The sequence below is a fragment of the Schistocerca serialis genome, chromosome 6, assembly GCF_023864345.2.
Source record: "Schistocerca serialis cubense isolate TAMUIC-IGC-003099 chromosome 6, iqSchSeri2.2, whole genome shotgun sequence".
NCBI classification, from domain to species: Eukaryota; Metazoa; Arthropoda; class Insecta; order Orthoptera; family Acrididae; genus Schistocerca; species Schistocerca serialis.
This window is the reverse complement of record NC_064643.1, coordinates 647,517,111-647,540,460: the sequence shown is the minus strand read 5'-3', so window position 1 is coordinate 647,540,460 and position 23,350 is coordinate 647,517,111. Positions and strand designations below refer to the sequence as shown.

Here is a 23,350-nt window from a genome sequence, read left to right as displayed (position 1 = left end):
CAGCTGCAATAAGTAGTCTGTGACTGTTACTCTGAATTTGACTTTGTCCCCTGTGGTTGTCTTTTAGCTTATTTGCCAGCGAGTTCATTTCCCAGAATACCCACATAGTTTGGTGTTCAGATGAATGTTACTGTGGTACTGGAGCTGTGGAGATTAACTGGAAAGTCTTTGATGTTAAGTGACTCAAACATCTTGATGTAGCTCTGAGATACACCTTGAAAGCAGTTCATGGCGTTGCTACAAACCAGGAAGACTTTTGTGCCAAGAGTTCTAATGTTCTGCAGAGCCACTAATACCGTGACCACCTCTGTAGTGTATACACTGCAAGCATTCGACTGAGAATACCTCTCATGGCCACTTACATGTGCAAAAGCACAACTGACTGTCACTCATACATGTCAAATTTGGGTACGGAGAACCGAATTGTACAGGTGTCTGAGAATAGTAGAATCAGCATTTTTCATAGGGCCACAAGAGACATCCATCTGAATCATAGGACAGGGTACATACCTTGAGGGATGCTGGGTGGGAACCCTATGAACACAGAGAAGAGGGGGCAGTGTGGGGTCCTTGCATGGAGGTTCAAATTGTATCTCAGCTGCTTAAGCCATTTTTGGAAACAGTCTGAACTGATAGTTGTGAATTAAAGTCAAGTAACACGGATGGGTAGGTATCTGACAGATTGTGACGGCACAGTTTGCCAATAGTTGCTGGTAGCTGACCCTTCGTAGAGAGAGATCAGCTTTCACCAGTAAGCCTTCTACAGGGCTTGTATGGAAAGCTCTAGCTGCCAACTGCACACCACTATGATGGACAGGGTCTAACCAGTTCAGTATTGATTATGCTGCTTACCTGTAAGCAACACACCCATAATCCAGGCAAAATAAAATAAGAGCTTTGTAGAATCACAGAAGAACTGTGCATTCTGTGACCCAGGAAGTGCTGCTGAGAAATCAGAGGGTATTAAGTTTCCTCAGGCATTTTTCCTTGATATGTTTTTAATTTTCATACTGATTTGTTGTGTTCCCAATTTCTCATTTATTTTAGCTGGGAACTGGTTAAGTAACTGCACTAGAGCACGTGAATGCACTATGAAGCAGGGAGAAATTGGCAAAAGGTTTCATGAAAATTATTTTTGAGACTTTATTGATATTATACAACTCACAATATATCTGAAATTGATTTTTATTATCAGCAACAAAAACACATTAGGTATAACTGCATTAAAAATGTAAATGTCTTGTGACTAGGGCCTCCCATCGGGTAGACCGTTCACCAGGTGCAAGTCTTTCGATTTGACGCCACTTCGGCGACTTGCACATCGATGGGGATGATTTGATGATGATTAGGACAACACAACACCCAGTCCCCGAGCGGAGAAAATCTCCTACCCAGCCAGGAATCAGACCCGGGCCCTTAGGATTTACACTCTGTCGCGCTGACCATTCAGCTAGCAGGGGCGGACATAACTGTATTGAGAGTCAGTGTAAGAATTACAACACACTTACACCTCTTCAAGAAATGTGGTTACTTATTTGACACAACATTCTTACAACTTGCTTTTGTTGGATAAATACTTTATTTGCTTTAGGTGCATTGGCCAGAAGATAATCCCATAAAATGGTAATTTACACTGAAGAGCCAAAGAAACTGCTACACCTGCCAAATATTGTGTAGGGCTCCTGTGAACACACAGAAGTGCCACAACACAACATGGCATGGGGTCGACTAATGTCTGAAATAGTGCTGGTGGGAATTGACACCATGAATCCTGCGAGATTGTCCATAAATGCATAAGAGTGTGAGGGGGTGGAGATGTCTTTTAAACAGCACATTGCAAAGCAACCATATATACTCAATAATGTTCATGTCTGGGGAGTTTGGTGGCTAGTGGAAGCGTTTAGACTCAGAAGAGTGTTCCTTGAGCCACTCTGTAGCAATTCTGGACATGTGGGATGTCTCACTGTCCTGCAGAAATTGCCCAAGTCTGTCAGAACGCAAAATGGACATGAACAGATGCAGGTGAACAGACAGGATGCTTACGTATGTGTCACCTGTCAGAATCGTATCTACATATTAGGGGTCCCATATTACTCCGACTGCAGATGCCCCACACCATTACACAGCCTCCACCAGCTTGAACAGTCCCCTGGTGTCTCCATACCCTTACACGTCCATCCGCTCGATACAAGTTGAAATGAAACTCGTCCGACGAGGCACCATGTTTACATTTGTCAAAAGACCAATGGTGGGGTTGACAGGCCTAGGCATGTGTAAAGCTTTGTGTCGTGCAGTCATCAAGGGTACACGAGTGGGCATTGAGCTCCGAAAGCCCATATCGATGATGTTTTGTTGAATGGTTCGCACGCTGATTCTTGTTGATGGCCTAGCATAGAAATCTGCAGCAATATGCAGAAGGATTACACTTCTGTCACATTGAGCAATTCTCTTCAGTGTTCATTGGTCCCATTCTTGCAGGATCTTTTTCTGGCTGCAGCAATGTCGGAGATTTGATGTTGTACCAGATTCCTGATATGGTCGTATGGAAAATCCCCACTTCATCGCTACCTTGGAGATGCCTTAAATCTTGATAACATGCCATCTAGCAGCAGTAACCTATCTAACCAGACACTTATTGTCTTATGTAGGCACTGCTGACTGCAGCACCGCATTCTGCCCATTCACATATCTCTGTATTTGGATGTGTGTGCCTATACCAGTTTCTATGACACTTCAGTGTAGTACTGGCACCTAGCAGAAAGACTTGTAACCTAATTTGCAAACAAATGAACACAGTTACTGTGACATCTCACCTTTGAACACTGGTAAGGACAAGGGCTGCCACTAAAACTCCAGCAAAGCATTCACTGTGATTTACTTTGTGTAGGTATGGGGAAAATTTCTTCCACCAGTCAAAGGTTATTCGTAAATGGAGTACCCCAGCAGATCCCAATTCATTTGGAACATCCAAAAATCTAGCTCAGATATCACGCATGTCAGTGACAACTCAGAACAATGAAGCCCAGAAATCTGAGGCATAGAACCTCATACAGTCAGTGGGTAACACTAAGGAGAGATCTGCAAAGCAAATCTTACACCACATTCTAGTGTGGCCAAGTCTAAAGCTTTTCTCCAGCATTTAGTGTCCCTATCACAAAGAGATAACAGCAGGTAACTAATGAATTTAGAGACATGCTACTAGTATCATATCAAGTTGGTACAGCCCAAACGAAACTGTAAGACACATTCTCATGGAAATTAAGTGGGAAAGCTGACACTGTTCTTGTAAAACATTGTTGTTGTCATGATCTTCACTCTTAAGACTGGTTTGATGTAGTTCTACATGCCAGTATATCATGTGCAAGCTGCTTCATCTCTAAATAACTATTGCATCCTACATCCATTTGCATATGGTTACTGTAGTCAAGCCTAGGTCTTCATCAATAATTTTAACCCCTCCATACTTCCATCCAATATCAAACTGGCATATCTTTGATGCCTAAAGTTGTGCACTACCAACCCATCCCTTATTTGGTCAAGTTGTCCCATAAATTTCTTTCTTCCTCAATTTGATCCAGTAATGCCTCGTTACTTATACAAACCACCCGTCTAATCCAACATTCTTCTGCAGCACCACATTTCAAAAGCTTCTATTCTCATTTTGTCTAAACTGTTAACATTATTTCACTTCCATACAACACTACACTCCACACAGTTATCTTCAGAAAAGATTTCCCCAACATTTCAACTTGTATTTTATGTTACAAAATTTCTCTCTTGCTGAAAATGTTTTATTCCTATTGCCGATCTGCACTATACCCCCTCCACTTTGATTCAGCAACACTCCATTAGGATGTTTTACTTTTGTTGATATTCATCTTATAGTCCCTCTTCATGACACTATCAATTCCATTCAACTGATCTTCAAAGCCCTTTGCTGATGTCATCTTCCTAAATTTGAAAAGTTACATTTCCCTTATTTTTCATATTACAAACTTCTCCTTTGTTTCCTTCTGATTTTCCATGAGGTTATCTTCGAGTCATATCTTCTGTTCCTCTGAACAAATTTGCATCAGTGTTTTTCAACTATGGTCTGTAAGTCACACCAGTCAGCACCTATTTCTTTCAAACAGGGATTAACACATTTTTTCTGTTTAGCTTGATTAGTTTTTATATTTCCTCCAAGGATCTCTACAGGATCTGTAATGATAATGCTACACCTCACATATTTTTTTAAATATATTCAGTGTCAAAGCATCATTCAGTCTTATGACATTTGAGTGGAGTGACACGGTGATGTCTTTCTCGTGCCCATCGAAGGTCACATTTCGTCGTACTTTAAGACTGGTGGAAAAATTTTGAAACCATTAAATGTAGTTGAGAAATCTAAGGAATGGGTGAATGTACAAACCAGTAAGGAAGGGACAATCATAAATAATTGTTTATATTAATGAACATTACGGATGCCTCACTTTTTCTCACCGCAAATGATTAATAGTATATTTCTGCGTATTCTGCCGAGTTGTTGTTTCCATTTTATACATCATATTTTCATGACCGAACCAGCTGTTTTCTTCTGGTCCTGCAACTTTTGTAGTTATGTGCACTTGCTGCCTAGAATCCAACCAGACGATGGTCCCACTACACTATTTATATCAAAGTTTGATTCTTGACACCCACCACATCCTTTGATGTTTTTTTGTTTTTCAGAACTCGTAATGAAATTTTGTTAAATGTATTCTCTCAGTGTTTTTTAACTGAGGTGATGTGATGCCTGATGAGATTTTCATAAATTAAGTGCTGGACTCCAAACATTATTTAAAGTCAAACTGCCATCCCTGTTTACTAGGTTTCTTACATATTTATTTCGACAGAGTCCTTACTTATGGTGCACAACAAATTTGATGTTTGCGCCCCATTACTGGTCTCATCTTATTTCATTTCAAGATCACATTCAAGGCTGTGCTTGCATACAGCTGATCTGCTTGGTAGTTTTAGTCAAGTTTGTCACTGTTGTACTTAGCATCTCTCCTTGAGCCACAAAAGACAAGCTGCATTCGCATGGAGTGTGACACACACCTGGCTTTTGGAGAACATTGCAAAGAATACTTTTTATGCTAGCTTAAGGGAGCAAAATACAATGGATGCTATGTTTTCATAGGACTACCAATCTTTCCGGCATAAGGTGAGAATCTATGTTTGGCTTATCTTCCTCAGTTTCAATCTCTGCCTCTTTCTCATATTTTCTTAATTTTGAACACCATCCATTCAGTTTGCTGATCTGAGAATCCATTCCTTCAGAATACTACTCTTAGGTGCAAATTTTCTGGAGAGGCTCTCCTTGTCTGAAAGTGCTTGAGCTCTATGTTCCAGAGTTCTTACCAACAATGTCAGTAAAGAAATGGGGACTAGCGATTATGATTCATTATAGCAATTATGGTTACAAAAGTTAATACATCAATCAATAAGGCTAGGAGAGTGTTTGTGCTACGTAGAGCAGATAAGCAGTTATTAACATCTCACTTAGACAGTGAATTGGCATCACCTGGTTCCAGTAAGATGGATGTAGAGGAATTATGGGCACAGTATAATCAGATTGTAAATAGTGGTCTGGAGAGTTATGTGCTTAGTAAGTGGATGAAAGATGGAAAAGACCCACCATGGTTCAATAATGAAATTCAGCAGATGCTGAGAAAGCAGAGGCTGTTGCACTCTACATTCAAAAGGGGATGCACAAATGACACCAAGCGAAGGTTAGCAGAGATTCACATGTCTGTGAAAAGATCTATGCGTGAAGCATACAACAACTACCACTGTCACACCTTAGCAAAAGGTAGCAGAGACGACGAGAAAATTCTGGTCATATGTAAATCACTAAGCGGGTCTAAGGCTTCCATTTAGTCACTTGTTGACCAGTCCGATGTGCCAGTTGAAGATAGCAAAACAAAAGCCAAAGTTTTAAATTTCACATTCAAGAAATTGTTCACACTGGAGAACCGTAGAAACATACCATCATTTGACCATCAGACAGACTCCCGTACGGACGACACAGAAATAAGCATACCTGGCATAGAGAAACAACTGAATGATTTGAAAACAAATAAATCACCAGGTCCAGATGGTATTCCAGTTTGATTTTACAAAGAGAACCTTACGGCATTGGCCCCTGACCTAGCTTGCATTTACTGTGAATCTCTCGCCCACCACAATGTCCCAAGTGACTGCAGAAAAAGCGGAAGTGACAAAATCATATAAGAAAGGCAAAAGAACGTAACTGCAAAATTACAGACCAATATCCCTAATTTCCATCGATAAAATTTTTTCTGGGTTTGCGAACGCATTGCCAATATGTAAAACAACCAATGTTTCGGCCACTGCTGCAGGTGACCTCCTTCAGGGTGTTTTGTTTACTGTAAACAAAACACCCTGAACATTATCACTTGCAACAGTGACCGAAACATAGTTTTTTTTTTTTTTTTTTTTTTTTTTTTTTTTTTTTTTTTTTTTTTTTTTCCATACTGACAATGCGGTCACAAATGCAGAAAAATTTTATTGACTGTTACAATGGCCGCAGAAGCCTACGTTTATATCCCTAACTTCTGTTTGCTGCAGAATCCTTGAACATATTCTCATTCGAATATAATAAACTTTCTTGGTTTTAGACAGCATCACTCGTGCGAATCTCAACAGGCTCTTTTCTCACACGATATACTGAGAACTATTGATGAAGGGCAACAGGCAGATTCAATATTTCTACATTTCCGGAAAGCATTTGACATTGTGTCCCATTGCAGACTGTTAATGAAGGTTCAAGCACATGGAATAAGTTCACAGATATGTGAGTAGCTCGAAGACATCTTAAATAATAGAAACCAGTATGTTGTCCTCGACAGTGACTGTTCATCAGAGACAGGGGTATCATCAGGAGTGCCCCAGTGAAGTGTTCTCTATATACATAAATGATTTTCTGGACAGGTTGGGCAGCAATCTGCGGTTGTTTGCTGATGATGTTATGGTACATGGTAAGGTGTCGAAGTTGAGTGAGTATAGGAAGATACAAGGTGACTTGGACAAAATTTCCAGTTTGTATGGTGAATGGCATCTAGTCCTAAATGTGGAAAAATGTAAGTTAATGCGGATGAGTAGGAAGAACAAACCTGTAATGTTCGGATTCAGTATTACTAGTGTCCTGCTTGACACAATCAAGTCATTTAAATATCTGGGCATAACACTGCAAAGCGATACGAGGTGGAACAAGCATGTGAAAACGGTGGTAGGGAAGGGTGAATGGTAGACTTCGGTTTATTGGGAGAATTTTTGGAAAGATTGGTTCATTTGAAAAGGAGATCACATATAGGACATTGTGCAACCTATTCTTGAGTACCATTTAAGTGATTGGGATCCATACCAGGTAGGATTGAAAGAAGACATCAAAGCAATTCAGAGGCGGACGGCTAGATTTGTTACCAGTAGGTTCGAACAACACGTAAGTGTTATGGAGGTGCTTCAGGAACTCAAATAGGAATCCTTGGAGTGAAGGTGATGTTCTTTTTGAGGAACACTATCGAGAAAAGTTAGACAACCGGCATTTGAAGCTGACTGCCAAACAATTCTACTGCTGCCAACATACATCACATGTAAGGACCACAAAGATAAGATATGAGAAATTAGGGTTCGTATAGAGGCACACAGACAGTCATTTTTCCCTCGCTCTATTTTCGAGTAGAACAGGAAGGGAAATGACTACTAGTGGCACACGGTAACCTCCACCATGCACTGTATGGTGGCTTGCAAAGTATCTACATAGATGTAGATATTCTGGCACTGAATTTCTTTGTGATGGATGGTGATGGCTTGAGGTGTGAAGATAGAGGTCAGTGTGTGTAGATTTTCTATATACACTGTTGTCCAGGGAACTGTCCATTTTTCTCTTAGCTAAAACATCTAGGAAAGATAATTGGCCCTCTTTTTCAAGTTCCATTGTGTATTTTACTGGTGCTGACATAAAATCTTTATACCAGGTGATCTATTATCAAAGGAAATTCATCCAAAGTTGGAGAAGGTTTAAAGGGAATTTGTTATTTGTTTTCAACAGTTATGAAATAAATATGCATAGATCTGTAGTTATGCTTCCTAGTTCACACAAAAAGTCATACAGCAGCAGGAGAAGAATTACTTTATTGATTACAAAGTATGCACAATGCAGTTTGGAATTATTTCCATCTTCAGGAATCTGAGTGCACAGTTAGGACACGGACAAGAGCGTTACCAGTTGTGAGAGTACTGTAATTTGAGATGACACACTACTTGGGACTCTTATGTGACTTTATGTCACACCTTTATTTGTTAAGAAATAGCTGACTTTTTTCAAAATGTCATCCCATTCTTGAAGAAAGTCACAAACTGTAACCAAAGATGAACACATTGAGAACTTGCATCATGTGATAGTAAGACAAATGGAAACTAAAGTTGTGGCTAACAACTGATGCCACAGGTGAATCAAAAGAAATAGTATGGTACACACTAGCTTAAGAATTAAGAATGATACAGTTTTATGCAAAATAGGTGCTCCATTTGTTGAATGTTGACTGTATAAACCTTCTCCAATATTGGATGAATTTACATTGATGATAAGTTACCTGTCACACAAAGATTTTATGTCAGCATGGTATTCCAGTTTAACCTCAAAACACAAAACATGACTATTTCAAAAAAGAAACTGCACCAAAGATTAAGTTTATTTTTGATTTGTTTAATGTACAACAAGTACCAAAATAAGACTGAAAAAATTCTCCCCTTGTCGTCGTATGTCTGTAATTAGAATATGTTTTGCAATTCTACTATAACGTAAATTTCAGAAGAGAAACAGATTTCAAACTATGAGAATAATGGGGACTATGAGGAGTAATGAGAAAGATCCAGGTTGGACCTCTGCTACTGCATCAACCATTCACATTACCATGATTACTATAGTCCAGGTGGGTAGATCACGTAACTAATGAGAAGGTATTGAATAGGATTGGGGAGAAGAGAAGTTTGTGGCACAACTTGACTAGAAGAAGGGATCGGTTGGTAGGACATGTTTTGAGGCACCAAGAGATCACAAATTTAGCATTGGAGGGCAGCGTGGAGGGTAAAAATCGTAGAGGGAGACCAAGAGATCAATACACTAAGCAGATTCAGAAGGATGTAGGTTGCAGTAGGTACTGGGAGATGAAGAAGCTTGCACAGGATAGAGTAGCATGGAGAGCTGCATCAAACCAGTCTCAGGACTGAAGACCAGAACAACAACAACAACAACATAGTCCAGCCTTCGTCTACTCTACAATTTTTACCTCCCACACTTCGCTACATTTGCAAATTAACTCCTCCCTGGCATCTCTGGATGTCCGACCAACCTACTAATTCTTTTAATCAAGTTGCACCATACATTTCTTTTCTCCCTCATTAAATTCAGTATTTCTTCACTAGTTATCCAACTTACCCCTCTTTCCACAGCAACACATTACAAAGTTTTATCCAAATGGATAAAAAGTTAAAATGGATACAAATAGATATGTTAATCAAGACACTCAGTTCAATAAGTTTTGCTCTCAGGAACTGTGATGACATAAACCTAAGTGTGAGGATTATTCTGTATATTTTCACTCCCTATTGTCTTCTGGAATTATCTTTTGGTGCAAGGCACCAAAAGTAAATAAGGTATTTATTCAGCATGAATGAGCAGTTATTTAAAGTAGACTACTGCAACCTTGCAGAAGCTTTCTTAAGGATCTTGGCATTCTTATGCATGCTTCACAGTTTATTTACTCCCTAATGCTTTGTGATGCTGATGATAAAATCTGTTTCTGCTGAACTGCGATCTATACAACCACAATACAAAACAAAACAAAAAATGATCATAAAAAGCAGCCTTTAACAGCTAGCATTTGCACCCTTGGGGAACTTCGTTTTACGGACATTACACTGTGTTACAAGGCATATTACTGTGCCTAAAGCCTCAGTTCCTAAGGCAATCCTACGCAGTGATCTGATGACACCACGACCGTACCACTGAGTGGATAAAAGTAAACAGTTCAGTTTGATGATCTCGTTTAAGTTTAAAAGTGCTAGCTGAGTCTTTGTAGCCTTTGATGTTGCCAGCATTAGGAAACAACACATAAGATTCAGAAATAGGCATCTGAGTACGGCATAATATCCATAAAACAAAAATCATCCACTGCGGCCTATTGTAGTTTCAGAGAGGAATTTCTTCTCATGTAAAAGTATTCAATAAGCTCTCATTAGCACAAAGCAAAGAATTAGACCTTACCAATTCAAAAGAAAAAGAAAAACATACTTCATTAGCAATTCCTTCTACACATTATTTGATTATCTAGAATCAAGGAATGGAAATTCCTGTTAGCTACATAGCAAGTTGGAGTGTTCATTTTAAAGCTGCACAACGGATAGTAATATACCCCAAACTGTTCTATGTTACAGAAGTAGGAAACTACTTTCTTTGAAGAACTTAAATGTAACCAAGAAAATATTTAGCTACCAACAGAAGATTTACAGCAGCTGTTTAATATAACTGAGGAAGCAACTGCTTTATTCACAGCAGCAGTTTCACTGCTAATCTTGAAAGTTACGCTTAGCGGCATCAGCATATATAGTATTAAGTAGCATCATGACAATGATTAAGTTTATATGATGTGCCCGTCCTTTGTTATTGCATACCTTGGCTCGTTCCATGTCCCTGCAGATTTTCCTTTATGGGATTTATGGAACACAATGAATAAATGAGAATTAACAATTAGAGTGAGGAGCATCTGTGATGACGATGATGATGATAGGTTTGTGGGGCGCTCAACTGCGTGGGTTCACCAGCGCCCAAAGTCCCAATTTTTACACAATCCAAATTAGTCACGGTTACAAACGATGATGATGCTGCTGCTGCTGATGATGAAATGATGAGGACAACACAAACACCCAGACCCTGAGCGAGGAGGAGCATCTATATCACCCACAGCGACTCTTCAGAGTAAAACAAGTGTTCACAGCAGCTAGTGAGTGAATGGACACAAAAAGCATACTGATACAAAAAGGGTTTATCATTACAACACAAATTTACCACGAGGAGGCTTCCAAGCTGCCTTCACCAGCTTTACCAGCATCTTGTCACTACTCCAATGAGATGACCTCTCTTCTATTTCCTTTACTTCATTTTACATAGTTAAATGTAATACACCACTGAAAAAAAAAAAAAAAAAAAAAAAAAAAAAAAAAAAAAAAAAAAAAAAGAGTGCAGCATCCACAGGGTCAAAGTCAAGTGATCCGACAGGGATCTCAACAAATTCAGACCAAATGAAACACACATCACATTAAAGGATGTCCAAACAGGCGCTTCAATGTATAGTGCACTTCCTTCTCTAACAGCAACGCAGGCATGTATTCTTGTGTGCAGAAAATCTTATGGTGCTAAATGGCATCCTGCAACAGACTGTCTCAAGCATCTTGCTCCTTTTGTTGCAATTCGGCAACACTTCTGACAGGCTCTGGAGAACAAGGAAGTTCCTGCTTCATCAAGTGCCATACATTTTCAAGTGGAAATAGATCTGTTTTTCTTGCTGGCCATGGCAGTAGTTGTACACCAAAAAGATCATGTTACATAGCAGCAGCTGTATGTGAACATACAGTGTCCTGCTGAAAAAGCACTTCACTTCCTGTCAAATGAATGCAGTAATTTAGCATGGGAATAACAACCTGTGCAATGTAGTGGATGATTGTTACTTTACCTTGCAATAACACCAGATGTGATCACAAGTTGTAACTGACGCCCTGCCCCCCTCCTCTCCGCCCACACACAATGAAGCCTGAGGTGGGACCTGTGTGTCATGAGCATACGCTCTCCAGAATAGGCCGCTCACCAGGTATACACCATATGCATGTATGTCCATCACTCACACACAGACAGCTCCCATGATCATCACTGAAGACAACACAGCACCATTCCAATCTTCAGTTGACTCTTTTCCAGTAAAGGCATTCGCGATCTTAGTCCTTCTGCAAGTAGACAGTTCCTAATGATAATCTGGTGACAGCCACTGCAATATGTGCCCAAATTTCTTTCCTGGACGATGATTAGTCAGCCATTGTGGCTCGGACACTGTGCTGATCTTGACATGTGTCTGTCCTATACAGCCATCAAGAACCTGGTCTACAGGTAAAGGAATGTTCCAGAGAGCACTACTGAAAGCAATGACACACCACAGATCCATTGTGTCTAACGTGCAGCTTTCCGTCGATGCATCCATCCAGTTTCCCGCAGGCCCACAAAGTGACTCTGTTCAACAAGATTATTTGCTTGTTGTTGGAGCATGGTCATACCCTAGAATGAATGTTGCACTCACTGTTCATGTCCAAATTCAGTACAGGTACTGTGTGGAAAGAGAGGGGGGAGGGAGCACAGATAAGCTTGAGCACCAACTGATCGATGACGAATATGACAAATCAATCACTAACACCATAGCCCCTCAGTATGCACGTATTATACCCTGTGTCGCTGAGTACAGTCCTCACGGGCACTGCCTTCTACCCTCCACGGCAGTTTACACGGCTAGATTTCCCCCAATTCTCTCAGCTCGGCCATTTCATGGCAACTTTGCACAATAAATGCCACTTGCCTATACATTTGTGGAAGTTGCAACACCAAGGAGGAATAACAAAAGTGACATGGCTTGCAGTGATATACACTGATCAGACAGAATATTATGACCACCTACCTAATAGCTGTTATGGCCACCTTTGGCACAGATAACAGTGGCGATGCATTGTGGCATGAAAGCAATGAGGCCTTGGTAGGTCGCTGGAGGGAGTTGGCACCACATCTGCACACACAAGTCACCTAATTCCCATAAATTCCAGTGAGGGGGCAATGAACTCTGACGCCATGTTCAATCACACCCCAGATTTGTTTGATAGGGTTCAAGTCTTGCTAGTTGGGGGGGCCAGCAAATCAACTGCAACTCACCACTGTGATCCTCAAACCACTCCATCACACTCTTGGCTTTGTGACATGGTGCATTATCTGGTTGAAAAATGACACTGAAACAGGATCATCATGGAGAGGCGTATGTGGTCTGCAACCAGAGTACTATACTCCTTGACCATCAAGGAGCCTTGCACGAGTGCCACTGGACCCATGGATGCCCACATGAATGTTCCCTAGAGAATAATGAAGCCACCGTCAGCTTGTCTCCATTACCACAGCACAGGTGTCAAGGAGCTGTTCCCCTGGAAGACGACGGATTCACGCCCTTACATTGGCACGATGAAGAAGGTCTTGAGATTAATTAGACCATGCAACGCACTGCCACTGCATAACGTCCAGTGCCAATGGTCATTTGTATTTCAGTCGCAGTTGCCGATGTCACAGTGTTAACGTTGGCACGTGCATGGGTCCCCAGCAGCGGAGGCCCGTCATCAGGAGTGTTCGGTGTACTGTGTGTTCAGACACACTTTTACTCTGCCCAACATTAAAGTCTGATGTTGGTTCCGCCACAGTTCATCACCCGTCCTGTTTTACCACTCTGCCCAGCCTACAACATCTGACATCTGTAATGAGGGGTGGGCACCAAACCCCACGACATCTGGATGTGGTTTCACCTCAGTTTCGCTACATGTTGAAGGTACTGACCACTTGAACACCCGACAAGTCACACAGTTTCCAAAATGCTCATGCTGATCCTCCAGGCCATCACAATCTGTCCTCGGTCAAACTCAGATTGTGTACCTTCCCCATTCTACATATGGACAGCACACTCACTGATACTACATGCACTAGCAGTCGTTCCTTACCAGGTGCTGATGCTGCTACTGCCTAGCTGGGTTTATATCGATAGTAGGTCGGCGGTCGTAATGTTCTGGCTGATCAGTGTAAATAAAGCATCAACAGTACAGAGCAATAAAATAACATTAAATGCCCAAAATCAAGAACCAGAGAAGATACTGAGGGCTGTATATGTGATAACCTGGATTGTAAAAAAATTGAAATGTGTGTCTGTGAAGTGGTAATGACAATGGCTCCTAACACTGACCGAATTTCAGCTGTGTTAACTAAAAGAAATTCGACTCACTTCATCCCATCAAAAGAATTCCTACCACAGTATATGAACACCCTCCAACTGACTGTCCAGTCACACTTCTAATCAAATACTTGAACAAGTACCTGTTTTAGTCTAAAGTTGTGAATTATTACTTTGCCTCCTTCCTTTGCCAGTAGGCAGAATAAATAAATTACTACTATAGACTAAAACATGTACTTTTTCAGTACCAGTATTGTATTGGTCACTGTAACAACAGTGTGTCAGGATTATACAATGTGAGTCAGGAGGAAAAGAACATGCTTTGAGGGGTGGTAGTATTAGTGATTCTGAACAAAAAACTTCATATGGACGTATGTCTTATTCCGAATGGTTTCTGAGATAGAACACATTTAATATCACTTTTGTAAGTTTTTTTTTAATAACTCGAAAACTGCACCCTCCTGTGAAAACGTGCTGCAATACAAAATTAAACTATATTAAATTTGCTACAAAAAAGGTCTTATTCATATTTTTAGGCCAATTTGAGGAAGTTTCCTGACTTGATAGACCACAAGTGTCCCATATCAAACTGTTTGTCCAACTTGTTACCTCGAATTGGCCTATAAAAACTACATAAGCTACAGCACATGAGCGTCGAGCGAGAATTTCAAAATTCTTGTGCTCTCTTCACACAAACCATTAGTTCTAGAGAAAAAAATGAATAGGACCTTTTTTGTAGGAAATTTAATATAGTTTAATTTTGCATTGCAACATTTTTCACTGGAGACCGCAGTTTTCGAGTTATTCAAGAAAAATGTACAAAAGTGATATTAAATGTGTTCTATCTCGGAAACCATTTGGAATAGGGCATATGTTCATATGAAGTTTTCTGTTCACAATCACTATCACCTCTTAGAGCATGTAGCTTTCCTCCAGGCTCACCCTGTATAAAGACTTGAACCACCTGATTAAATCGATTCTTCACCACCCCTACCCCATTATCACCACACTCCCAGTTTCTCCCCATCAACACCCCATCCCTATACACTAACATCCACCATGCCCATGCCTTTACTGCCACAAACCACTACTTCCCTCAATGTCCTGGCAACTATAAAACCAACACCTCACTTCTTATACAAATGACCAACAATATCTTTACCCGGTCGACCGAAGCTTCCGATCCACGGCTTTGACCCATGACGTAGCTTGTGAGAGTGGCATGTTTGTAGGTGTCATTTTGATGTGATCGGTGGTACTCTCTGGTGGTGTGTTTATGTGTTGTGTGTTAGGTGATGTTTTTGGTTTAGTTTGCGTGTGAGGCATGTTTATAGGTGGCGTATTGTTGCGGTCGGTGGTTCTCTCTGGTGGTGTGTTTATGGGTAGCGTGTTACGTGTCGTATGGGGTTCACTTACATGGTAGCATTGCATGTGTGTGGTATCGGTAGTGACTGTGCTTTCAGCAGAATATTTTTCAGTGAGTTAACGATTTTGGTTTTGTTATGTCGACGTTATTGTAGTTTTTTTCTGTTCGTCATGTGTGAATTTTGGTAAACTGCTTTTTTTATGTCTTTGGTAGGTATGGATATGACTGACAAGGTCAACAGTTTTCGGTTGTCAGCAATGATGGGGGACACTGCGATGTCTCTAATAAAATATCTTCAACTATTCAGATTTTTGGATGAAGTCGTGAAGTGTTCAGTATGTCGTGAAGAAATGAGGCTTACTAAAGTTCCAGCGTCTCGGACCAGGGACGGCTATATGTGGAGATACCGTAAGGATAACAGATCAAGGGAAGTGTTCGATTCCAATTTTGCTGGTTTGTTGTGTTTTTTGAGGCAGTGATGATTGTGGAAGTGGTTTTAGTTTTGGGTTTTATGATTTGGTATCAGTAGTTTCTGTTGACCTAAATAGGTCAAGGGAAGTGTTCGATTCCAATTTGTGGGATCAGGAACTGCTGCTGAGCTATATAGGTCAAGGGAAGTGTCCAATTCCAGAGGATATTGTGTTTAGTGGAATTTAGGGAGTTTTGTGTTGTCGGTTTTTTTTTGTCGTTTTGTGTGGTTTGGTATGGTGGTGTGTGACTAAATTTGTTTATATTTACTTTGTCCCAACCCAAAAACCCCAGATTTCCCATGCTTGTCCCGTTAGTTTCATTAGGTTTTTTGTGGAACAAGTGTGTGTTGGTTTTTCAATGTATTTTCATGTTTGTGGTCATGTTTACATAATGACGTCATGAGGGCCGTATTGGTCATAGTGCATGGTCGTTTCCGCCATATTTGTGATGTCATGGGTCAAAGCAGACGCGTGGAATCGGACGCTTCTGTATTTCCCTTTACCCTTTACTATTCGCCCTTCAGGCGAAGATACGCAAATAAACCTACATCACAGCCATGAGTAGGCACATACACCAAACTGTTTTCAGGAAACCTAGAGGAAACTGTCACAGCCACCCAATATCCTAAATCAACTCTATTGTTCAGGTAAACTGGTGTTCTCTTCATATTCTGGACTAGGTTGAGGTACACTATCTTCGGTCTTCCACAGTCTCAACAATATTTCTCCTGTTTGCCACACTTGGTCCTTTTCACAGATCAGCATGCCATCCAGCTGGTGTGAGCGTGTGAGAAGTGTGTTTTATCACTAGTTGCATTTGATGAAAATAAAATGGATCAAGGCACTTGCTAGACTACAGAAACAGTGAATATACAGCTTTAACAATAAGTGGCAAGTGGGACAGTCAATGCAATTTCTGAAAGCAGGTTATCTACATTACGAAGTTTAAGAACTGAGATAGGAACCAGCGTTTACACTACAGAAATGTGTCCATTCTGCAACATCTTAAAGTACTGAGGTGGCCAAACTGTATGCCTGATGCCGCGTGCCTGACCTTGCAGTGAAACATCAATCAGTAAGTGTGCAGCAGTCAACACATTGTGAAACAGAAATGCAAGAAGACCAGCTCCCATACACAACAAAGATGACAAAGACAAACGGAAATTAATCTCATTGACAAGGTCATTAAAGAGGGAGCACAAGCTCAGATAGGACAAGGATAGGGAAGTCGGCTATGGCTTTTTCAAAGGAACTGTCCTAGAACTCACCTTAATCAAGTGAGGGGAAATCACATAAAGCCTAAATCTGGATGGCAAGACAGATTTGAACCTAGTTTCTGCTGCATGCAAGTCCAGCATTTTACTACTGCACCATCTCGGTCCTATGAAATTTGGAAAAATATGACAACTATAGCCACAGTCTTATACAAAGAGAAGGTGTAGGGGCAATGTACCACAAAGGTGTACAGAGAAAATTTTAATACACGTTAAAGTAGCATGTCAAATTATGTTTTGGACATAAGATTGAGAACTTAAATGATAAGTTACTCTCTAAAATTCTCCCCCTCCACCCACAACAATTTAAAACGAATTGTCCAGGTCTACATTTCACGCACCTTTAAATTATTGGTTTTTTGTGTGTGTGTGTGTGTGTGTGTGTGTGTGTGCGTGTTTTGATGGTGATTTTTTTTTAATCAGCTAAGCTACAGATTAGCATGTGTCACCACGACCAGGATTTTGCACCAGGCGTGCCCCAGAGAAGTGCGATAGGACTGCAGTTGTTCTCCATACATATAAATAATTTGGCGAACAGGGTGGGCAGCAATCTGTGTTTGTTTGCCGATGATTCTGCGGTGTACGGTAAGGTGTCGAAGTTGAGTGACTGTAGGAAGATACAAGACGACTTAGACAAAATTTCCAGTTGCTGTGATGAATGGCTGTTAGCCCTAAATGTGCAAAAATGTAAGTTAATGCCTACTTTTGAGTACTTCTTGAGTGTTTGGGACCCATACCGCGTCAGACTGAAGAAGACATCGGAACAATTCAGAGGTAGGTTGCTATATTTGTTACTGGTATGTTTGAACAACATGTTAGTGCTATGGAGATGCTCTGGGAACTCAAATGGGAATTCCAGAAGGGAAGGCAGCTTTCTTTTCGAGTAAAACTACTGAGAAAGTTTAGAGTTAACTCTTATTTGAAGGTGACTGCAGAATGATTCTACTGCAGCCAACATACGTTCTGCTTAAGGACCACAAAGATAAGATACAAGAAATTAGGGCTCATACAGAGACATACAGACAGTTGTTTTTCCCTTGCTCTATTCGCAAATGGAACAGAACAGGAAATACTAACAGTGGTACAGGGTACCCTCCGCCACACACCATACAGTGGTTTGCGGAGTATCTATGTAGATCTCAACCAAACTGTCACTTTCCAGCTTAACCTAGACCTCAGGCTATGCTACAGATCAGTCTGTCACCACAACCAAGTTCTTTTGCTTTCAGGTCAGCTTTGTCAACTAACCACTGTGAAAATACACAACAAAAATATCACAGCAGCCATTAAACATTACATCACTCATTAAGGATGACAACTAAAATCAAATGTTCCTCTTGACTGAAGTATAGTAGCAATGCTCTTAAAGAGTGCACTCTGGTGGGCCTCAAATAGTTTCATGACAACGTGTGAACCTGGAATTCCAAAAAAAATGGCAAAAGAAACCATTTCTCCATAATGGCATGTAAGCAGTCCCCATCCACCTACCTACTCTTTACTTATGACCACTAGAACACTACTCATATACAGTAACACTTTACAAAGGGCCGTCTGGCAAATCTAAGATGGTGGAATAGGTGAACTGTGAATCAATGTTTCATACGATTTGTTACATTAAATCATGGGACTAGGGAGGTGGGGGAGTGAATATAAGTGATCTGTTTTTATTGTCGAAAGTAATAACACATTCACCTGTTGATCATACATGCATAGGCATTGCCAAGGTCTGCGCATGGGTGGCCCATTGTAAACTTTAGCCATCGTTCTCTTGGTTACAGAGTTTTCATATCAACTGTTCCACATTTAATCAAAGATGATATTTCCCTTAGTAACAGAATATTCTTTCAACAGGTTGACTTTCAAAAGCTCTTTAGACTAATATGTTACTGGGGTTTGCTTCAGAATGCCGTTTTCAGTGCCTACCACACTTGAGGTTGGTAATTTTTTTAAATGTTGGACAAAGCATGGGTAAATTAACAGGAAATATTAATTATTTGCATGGTAGGTTAGTAACAACTATGATGTGCAATCTATCAACTGATTTGCAAGTATTATGCATTTTTCAGCTAATATGTGGCTACATATCACTATTTCAGCAGAGGTTTTATTTTGTATGTGTAGTTTCACATCACAAAAAATGAGGAAGTATGATAAAAAAGAATGACTGAGTAACACTTTTGTTTAAATATAAAAGTTCAGCAAGAGAAAAGATCTTTCATTTACTCCGAAAAGGAAATTGTCATCATGTCAGTTTTTTAGAGCAACAGAACTGTAGTAAAAAAACGTAATTACATTTCAGCACAGAGCAATACTATTTTTAACTGGGGAAATGACTGTGCTGATTCCAATTGCTTTAATGTCTAGGAATTCAATCCAAATTGCTAGAATACAGAAGTAGGCCTGTATATAAAACATAATCGCTTACTAGGGCAATATATGAGATTACCATGCAGTCAATTTTGTCAAATTACTAATAATTTCCAGTAATTAAATTTCCACATCGATAAGATGAATGTGCATAAAGGGTGTGAACTTCTGCTATCATCCAAAAATAAACATTTTTTGTTTTTTGTTAATATCACTACAATGGAGAAGCATTACAACCTTCAGAAGGTCCAGAAGAAATGGGCTTGCTGCGCTGAGGACTATTTTATGTGCGGGAAAACTGCGGCCACCAGCTGCCAGCGTCACATCAACAAGATCTCCATGGCATCTCAGAAGCTGAACGGCAGATACAAGCGACGTACCAAACTCTCCCCAAGACAAACTGTACAGCTGACTGCTCCCCATATTTTGTCACTGCACGTTTGAAATGTTGCGTTGGTGAACAATGTATGGCTACTGTCTTTACTATTCCACAAAAATTATTCTATCTTGTCGCACACACGCAAAATAGATACTTATTTTTGCCTCTTAACAAAAATGACACACAACACCTACGAAATAAAATACTGAATAAGCAGCATAATCAGAACTATTCAACGCCTCGGGCTATTGCAGTTTCAGACAAGGGCACTGATGCATATCAATTTGGCTGTTTGACTTAGTTCATCAATATATTCTACGACAGTACAAATATTACTGTCATCTGACAGCTGAACCGCAACTTATATCGCCAGTCCTGCATACACATGTAATACAGAACGTTAATTACTGCGACATAATATCCATATGATAACGTTTGTTAATTAGCTGTGAACTACTTAGCGTACAGCACGAAGTAAATTGCACTGGTTACGCGCTTAATCGATTACTCCAATTCGTACACAAAAATTATGAAAGTATAACAACTTGATTTAGTAAACTAACATTGCTGCCAACATACAACAATAATTAGGACAACAATTTTCCATGTCTTTGTTATTTTCAACAAACCGAAACTGCTGTGTGCGATTATTTATAACATACATGTATAATTCTAAAAATTAAGTCTTAGGTCCCCAAAATTTATACAGAGCTATTTTTTTCCATCAACGACAATCATGCAAAAAGATAAGCCTGCCAATCACAGTTGCCATAGTGGAGAGGGAATTTCAAATGTTCCCTGCTGAAATACAGAATTATAAGGGACGATCAAAAAAGTTGCCGTTTGAGTGCACTGCTGCAGCGGACATGCAACGTAGCGTGACTTCGATGCGCGTGTATAAGCATAGACATGGTATTAGTGTGGCCTTTGTGTCTTCCGACATGCGTGCGGTAAATGCGGAAACGTTAACTAGGCGACATTATTATCAAACAGGACAAATGTGCTGTTGTTCTGTTCTTAGTTACCGAATGACAGATATCGGTAGACATCCATCGGAGAATGAAGATTGCGCATGGGGCAGCATGTCTGCCCAAAACCACGGTTATGGAATGCGGTGCTGCTGCTTTCTAATCAAAAATGCCCCCATATCACAAAGTAAACGTAACTCCGTATTGAAATTAAGGAATGTGAGATTTCGAGTGTTCGATGAAATTTCGAAAGTAATATTCCAACAGCCGTTATTTTTATAGCTTTTTATTTGAGACAAAAGAATTCTTGGTTCTGAGTGTTTAGTCTGAGAATTGTTGTTACGTTTCTGAAGGGCACACATTGCTCGAGAAGTCTTCTACGAAAACCACGAGCAAATACTGGTTCCCTTAGATACATGTACGACTGGGAGATTTTTGTCATTCATGCTACAGGGCTTGAAGATGGCTCTATTGCGGACTGTTCTGTTATAGTAAAACCTAAATAACTTTTCGCTTTCAGAAATTTGACTTCGCTTGTGGGAACACGCAATGGACAAAATATATCCAAGTCGCCTTAAACATTTGTAATTTGTCACGAAAACAAAGCATAATAATTAAATAAATTTTAAGAAGATACAAGAACACAAAACACCTTCAGAACTTTCTCCCAACGAACCTTGCCATACCGTGACGGTCCGTTGATTCCGCTATTTGAAACGCGTTGTGAAGTATTTTGAAGTGCCGTGAAATAACGGCCAGTGTGAATTATCAATGTTGCCTCAGATTAGTTTGTGGTGGTGGTGACCACGAGATGCAATGTTAAGTGTTGTGTGAAGTGATATCATTCTGGCAGTTCGCTTTTGCTTGTTCTCTTGTAAAACCATACGTTACTCGCGACTGATGATAATAAATCACCTGTAAAGTGCAAAAAGCCAGTTAAAGCATGGAAATAGTTTTAGTTTGTCGATTGTGGTGTAGAGAACCATTCAGAAATGATTGTGTAGGCCTCAGTAACAGTGCGCTCGTGAACAAGACAAGAACACGAACTAACACAACTATTCAAAGGTTGTAAGCTATAATACACTGTGAGCATACCATTAAAATCTAGTGGCCTTACTTAATATTATTCCACTGCTGATAGAGCCAGCAATACCTAAAGACGGCGAGCAAATTTTTCATTTGAACATGATAGATAATATGAGGTACAACAATTATATTGTCAGCGTTGGTTTGCTGTAAGACAATAACTTGATTATTTATAACGTGATAAGGACAACATGTTATGGAAGTGGAAGAGGATGTAGATGAAGATGAAATGGGAGATACGATACTGCGTGAAGAGTTTGGCAGAGCACTGAAAGACCTGAGTTGAAACAAGGCCCCCGGAGTAGATAACATTCCATTGGAACTACTGACGGCCTTGGGAGAGCCACTCCTGACTAAACTCTACCATCTGGTGAGCAAGATGTATGAAAGAGGCGAAATACACTCAGACTTCAAGAAGAATATAATAATTCCAATCCCAAAGAAAGCAGGTGTTGACAGATGTGAAAATTACCGAACAATCAGTTTAATAAGTCACAGCTGCAAAATACTAACACGAATTCTTTACAGACGAATGGAAAAACTAGTAGAAGCCGACATCGGGGAAGATCAGTTTGGATTGCGTAGAAATACTGGAGCACGTGAGGCAATACTGACCTTACGACTTATCTTAGAAGAAAGATTAAGGAAAGGCAAACCTACGTTTCTAGCATTTGTAGACTTAGAGAAAGCTTTTGACAATGTTGACTGGAACACTCTCTTTCAAATTCTAAAGGTGGCAGGGGTAGAATACAGGGAGCGAAAGGCTATTTACAGTTTGTACAGAAACCAGATGGCAGTTATAAGAGACGAGGGACAAGAAAGGGAAGCAGTGGTTGGGAAGGGAGTAAGACAGGGTTGTAGCCTCTCCCCGATGTTATTCAATCTGTATATTGAGCAAGCAGTAAAGGAAACAAAAGAAAAATTCGGAGTAGGTATTAAAATCCATGGAGAAGAAATAAAAACTTTGAGGTTCGTCGATGACGTTGTAATTCTGTCAGAGACAGGAAAGGACTTGGAAGAGCAGATGAACGGAATGGACAGTGTGTTGAAACAAGGATATAAGATGAACATCAACAAAAGCAAAACGAGGATCATGGAATGTAGTCGAATTAAGTCAGGTGATGCTGAGGGAATTAGATTAGGAAATGAGACACTTAAAGCAGTAAAGGAGTTTTGCTATTTGGGGAGCAAAATAACTTATGATGGTCGAAGTAGAGAGGATATAAAATGTAGACTGGCAATGGCAAGGAAAGCGTATCTGAAGAAGAGAAATTTGTTAACATCGAGTATAGATTTAAGTGTCAGGAAGCCATTTCTGAAAGTATTTGTATGGAGTGTGGAAGTGAAACATGGACGATAAATAGTTTGGACAAA

The 23,350-nt window shown here is 40.1% G+C and overlaps 1 protein-coding gene across 1 annotated transcript in view; it reads right to left on the bottom strand.

Annotated features, from left to right (window-relative positions):
* Positions 1-20,401, bottom strand: part of LOC126485012 (transcription factor GAGA-like) — a 93,180-nt gene extending 72,779 nt beyond the window's left edge. Inside the window, exon 1 of the mRNA XM_050108617.1 lies at positions 19,781-20,401. Coding sequence (XP_049964574.1) covers positions 19,781-19,966 — 186 coding nt within the window. The 5' untranslated portion in view covers positions 19,967-20,401. The remainder of the gene's footprint in view (positions 1-19,780) is intronic.
* Positions 20,402-23,350: the final 2,949 nt, after the last annotated feature.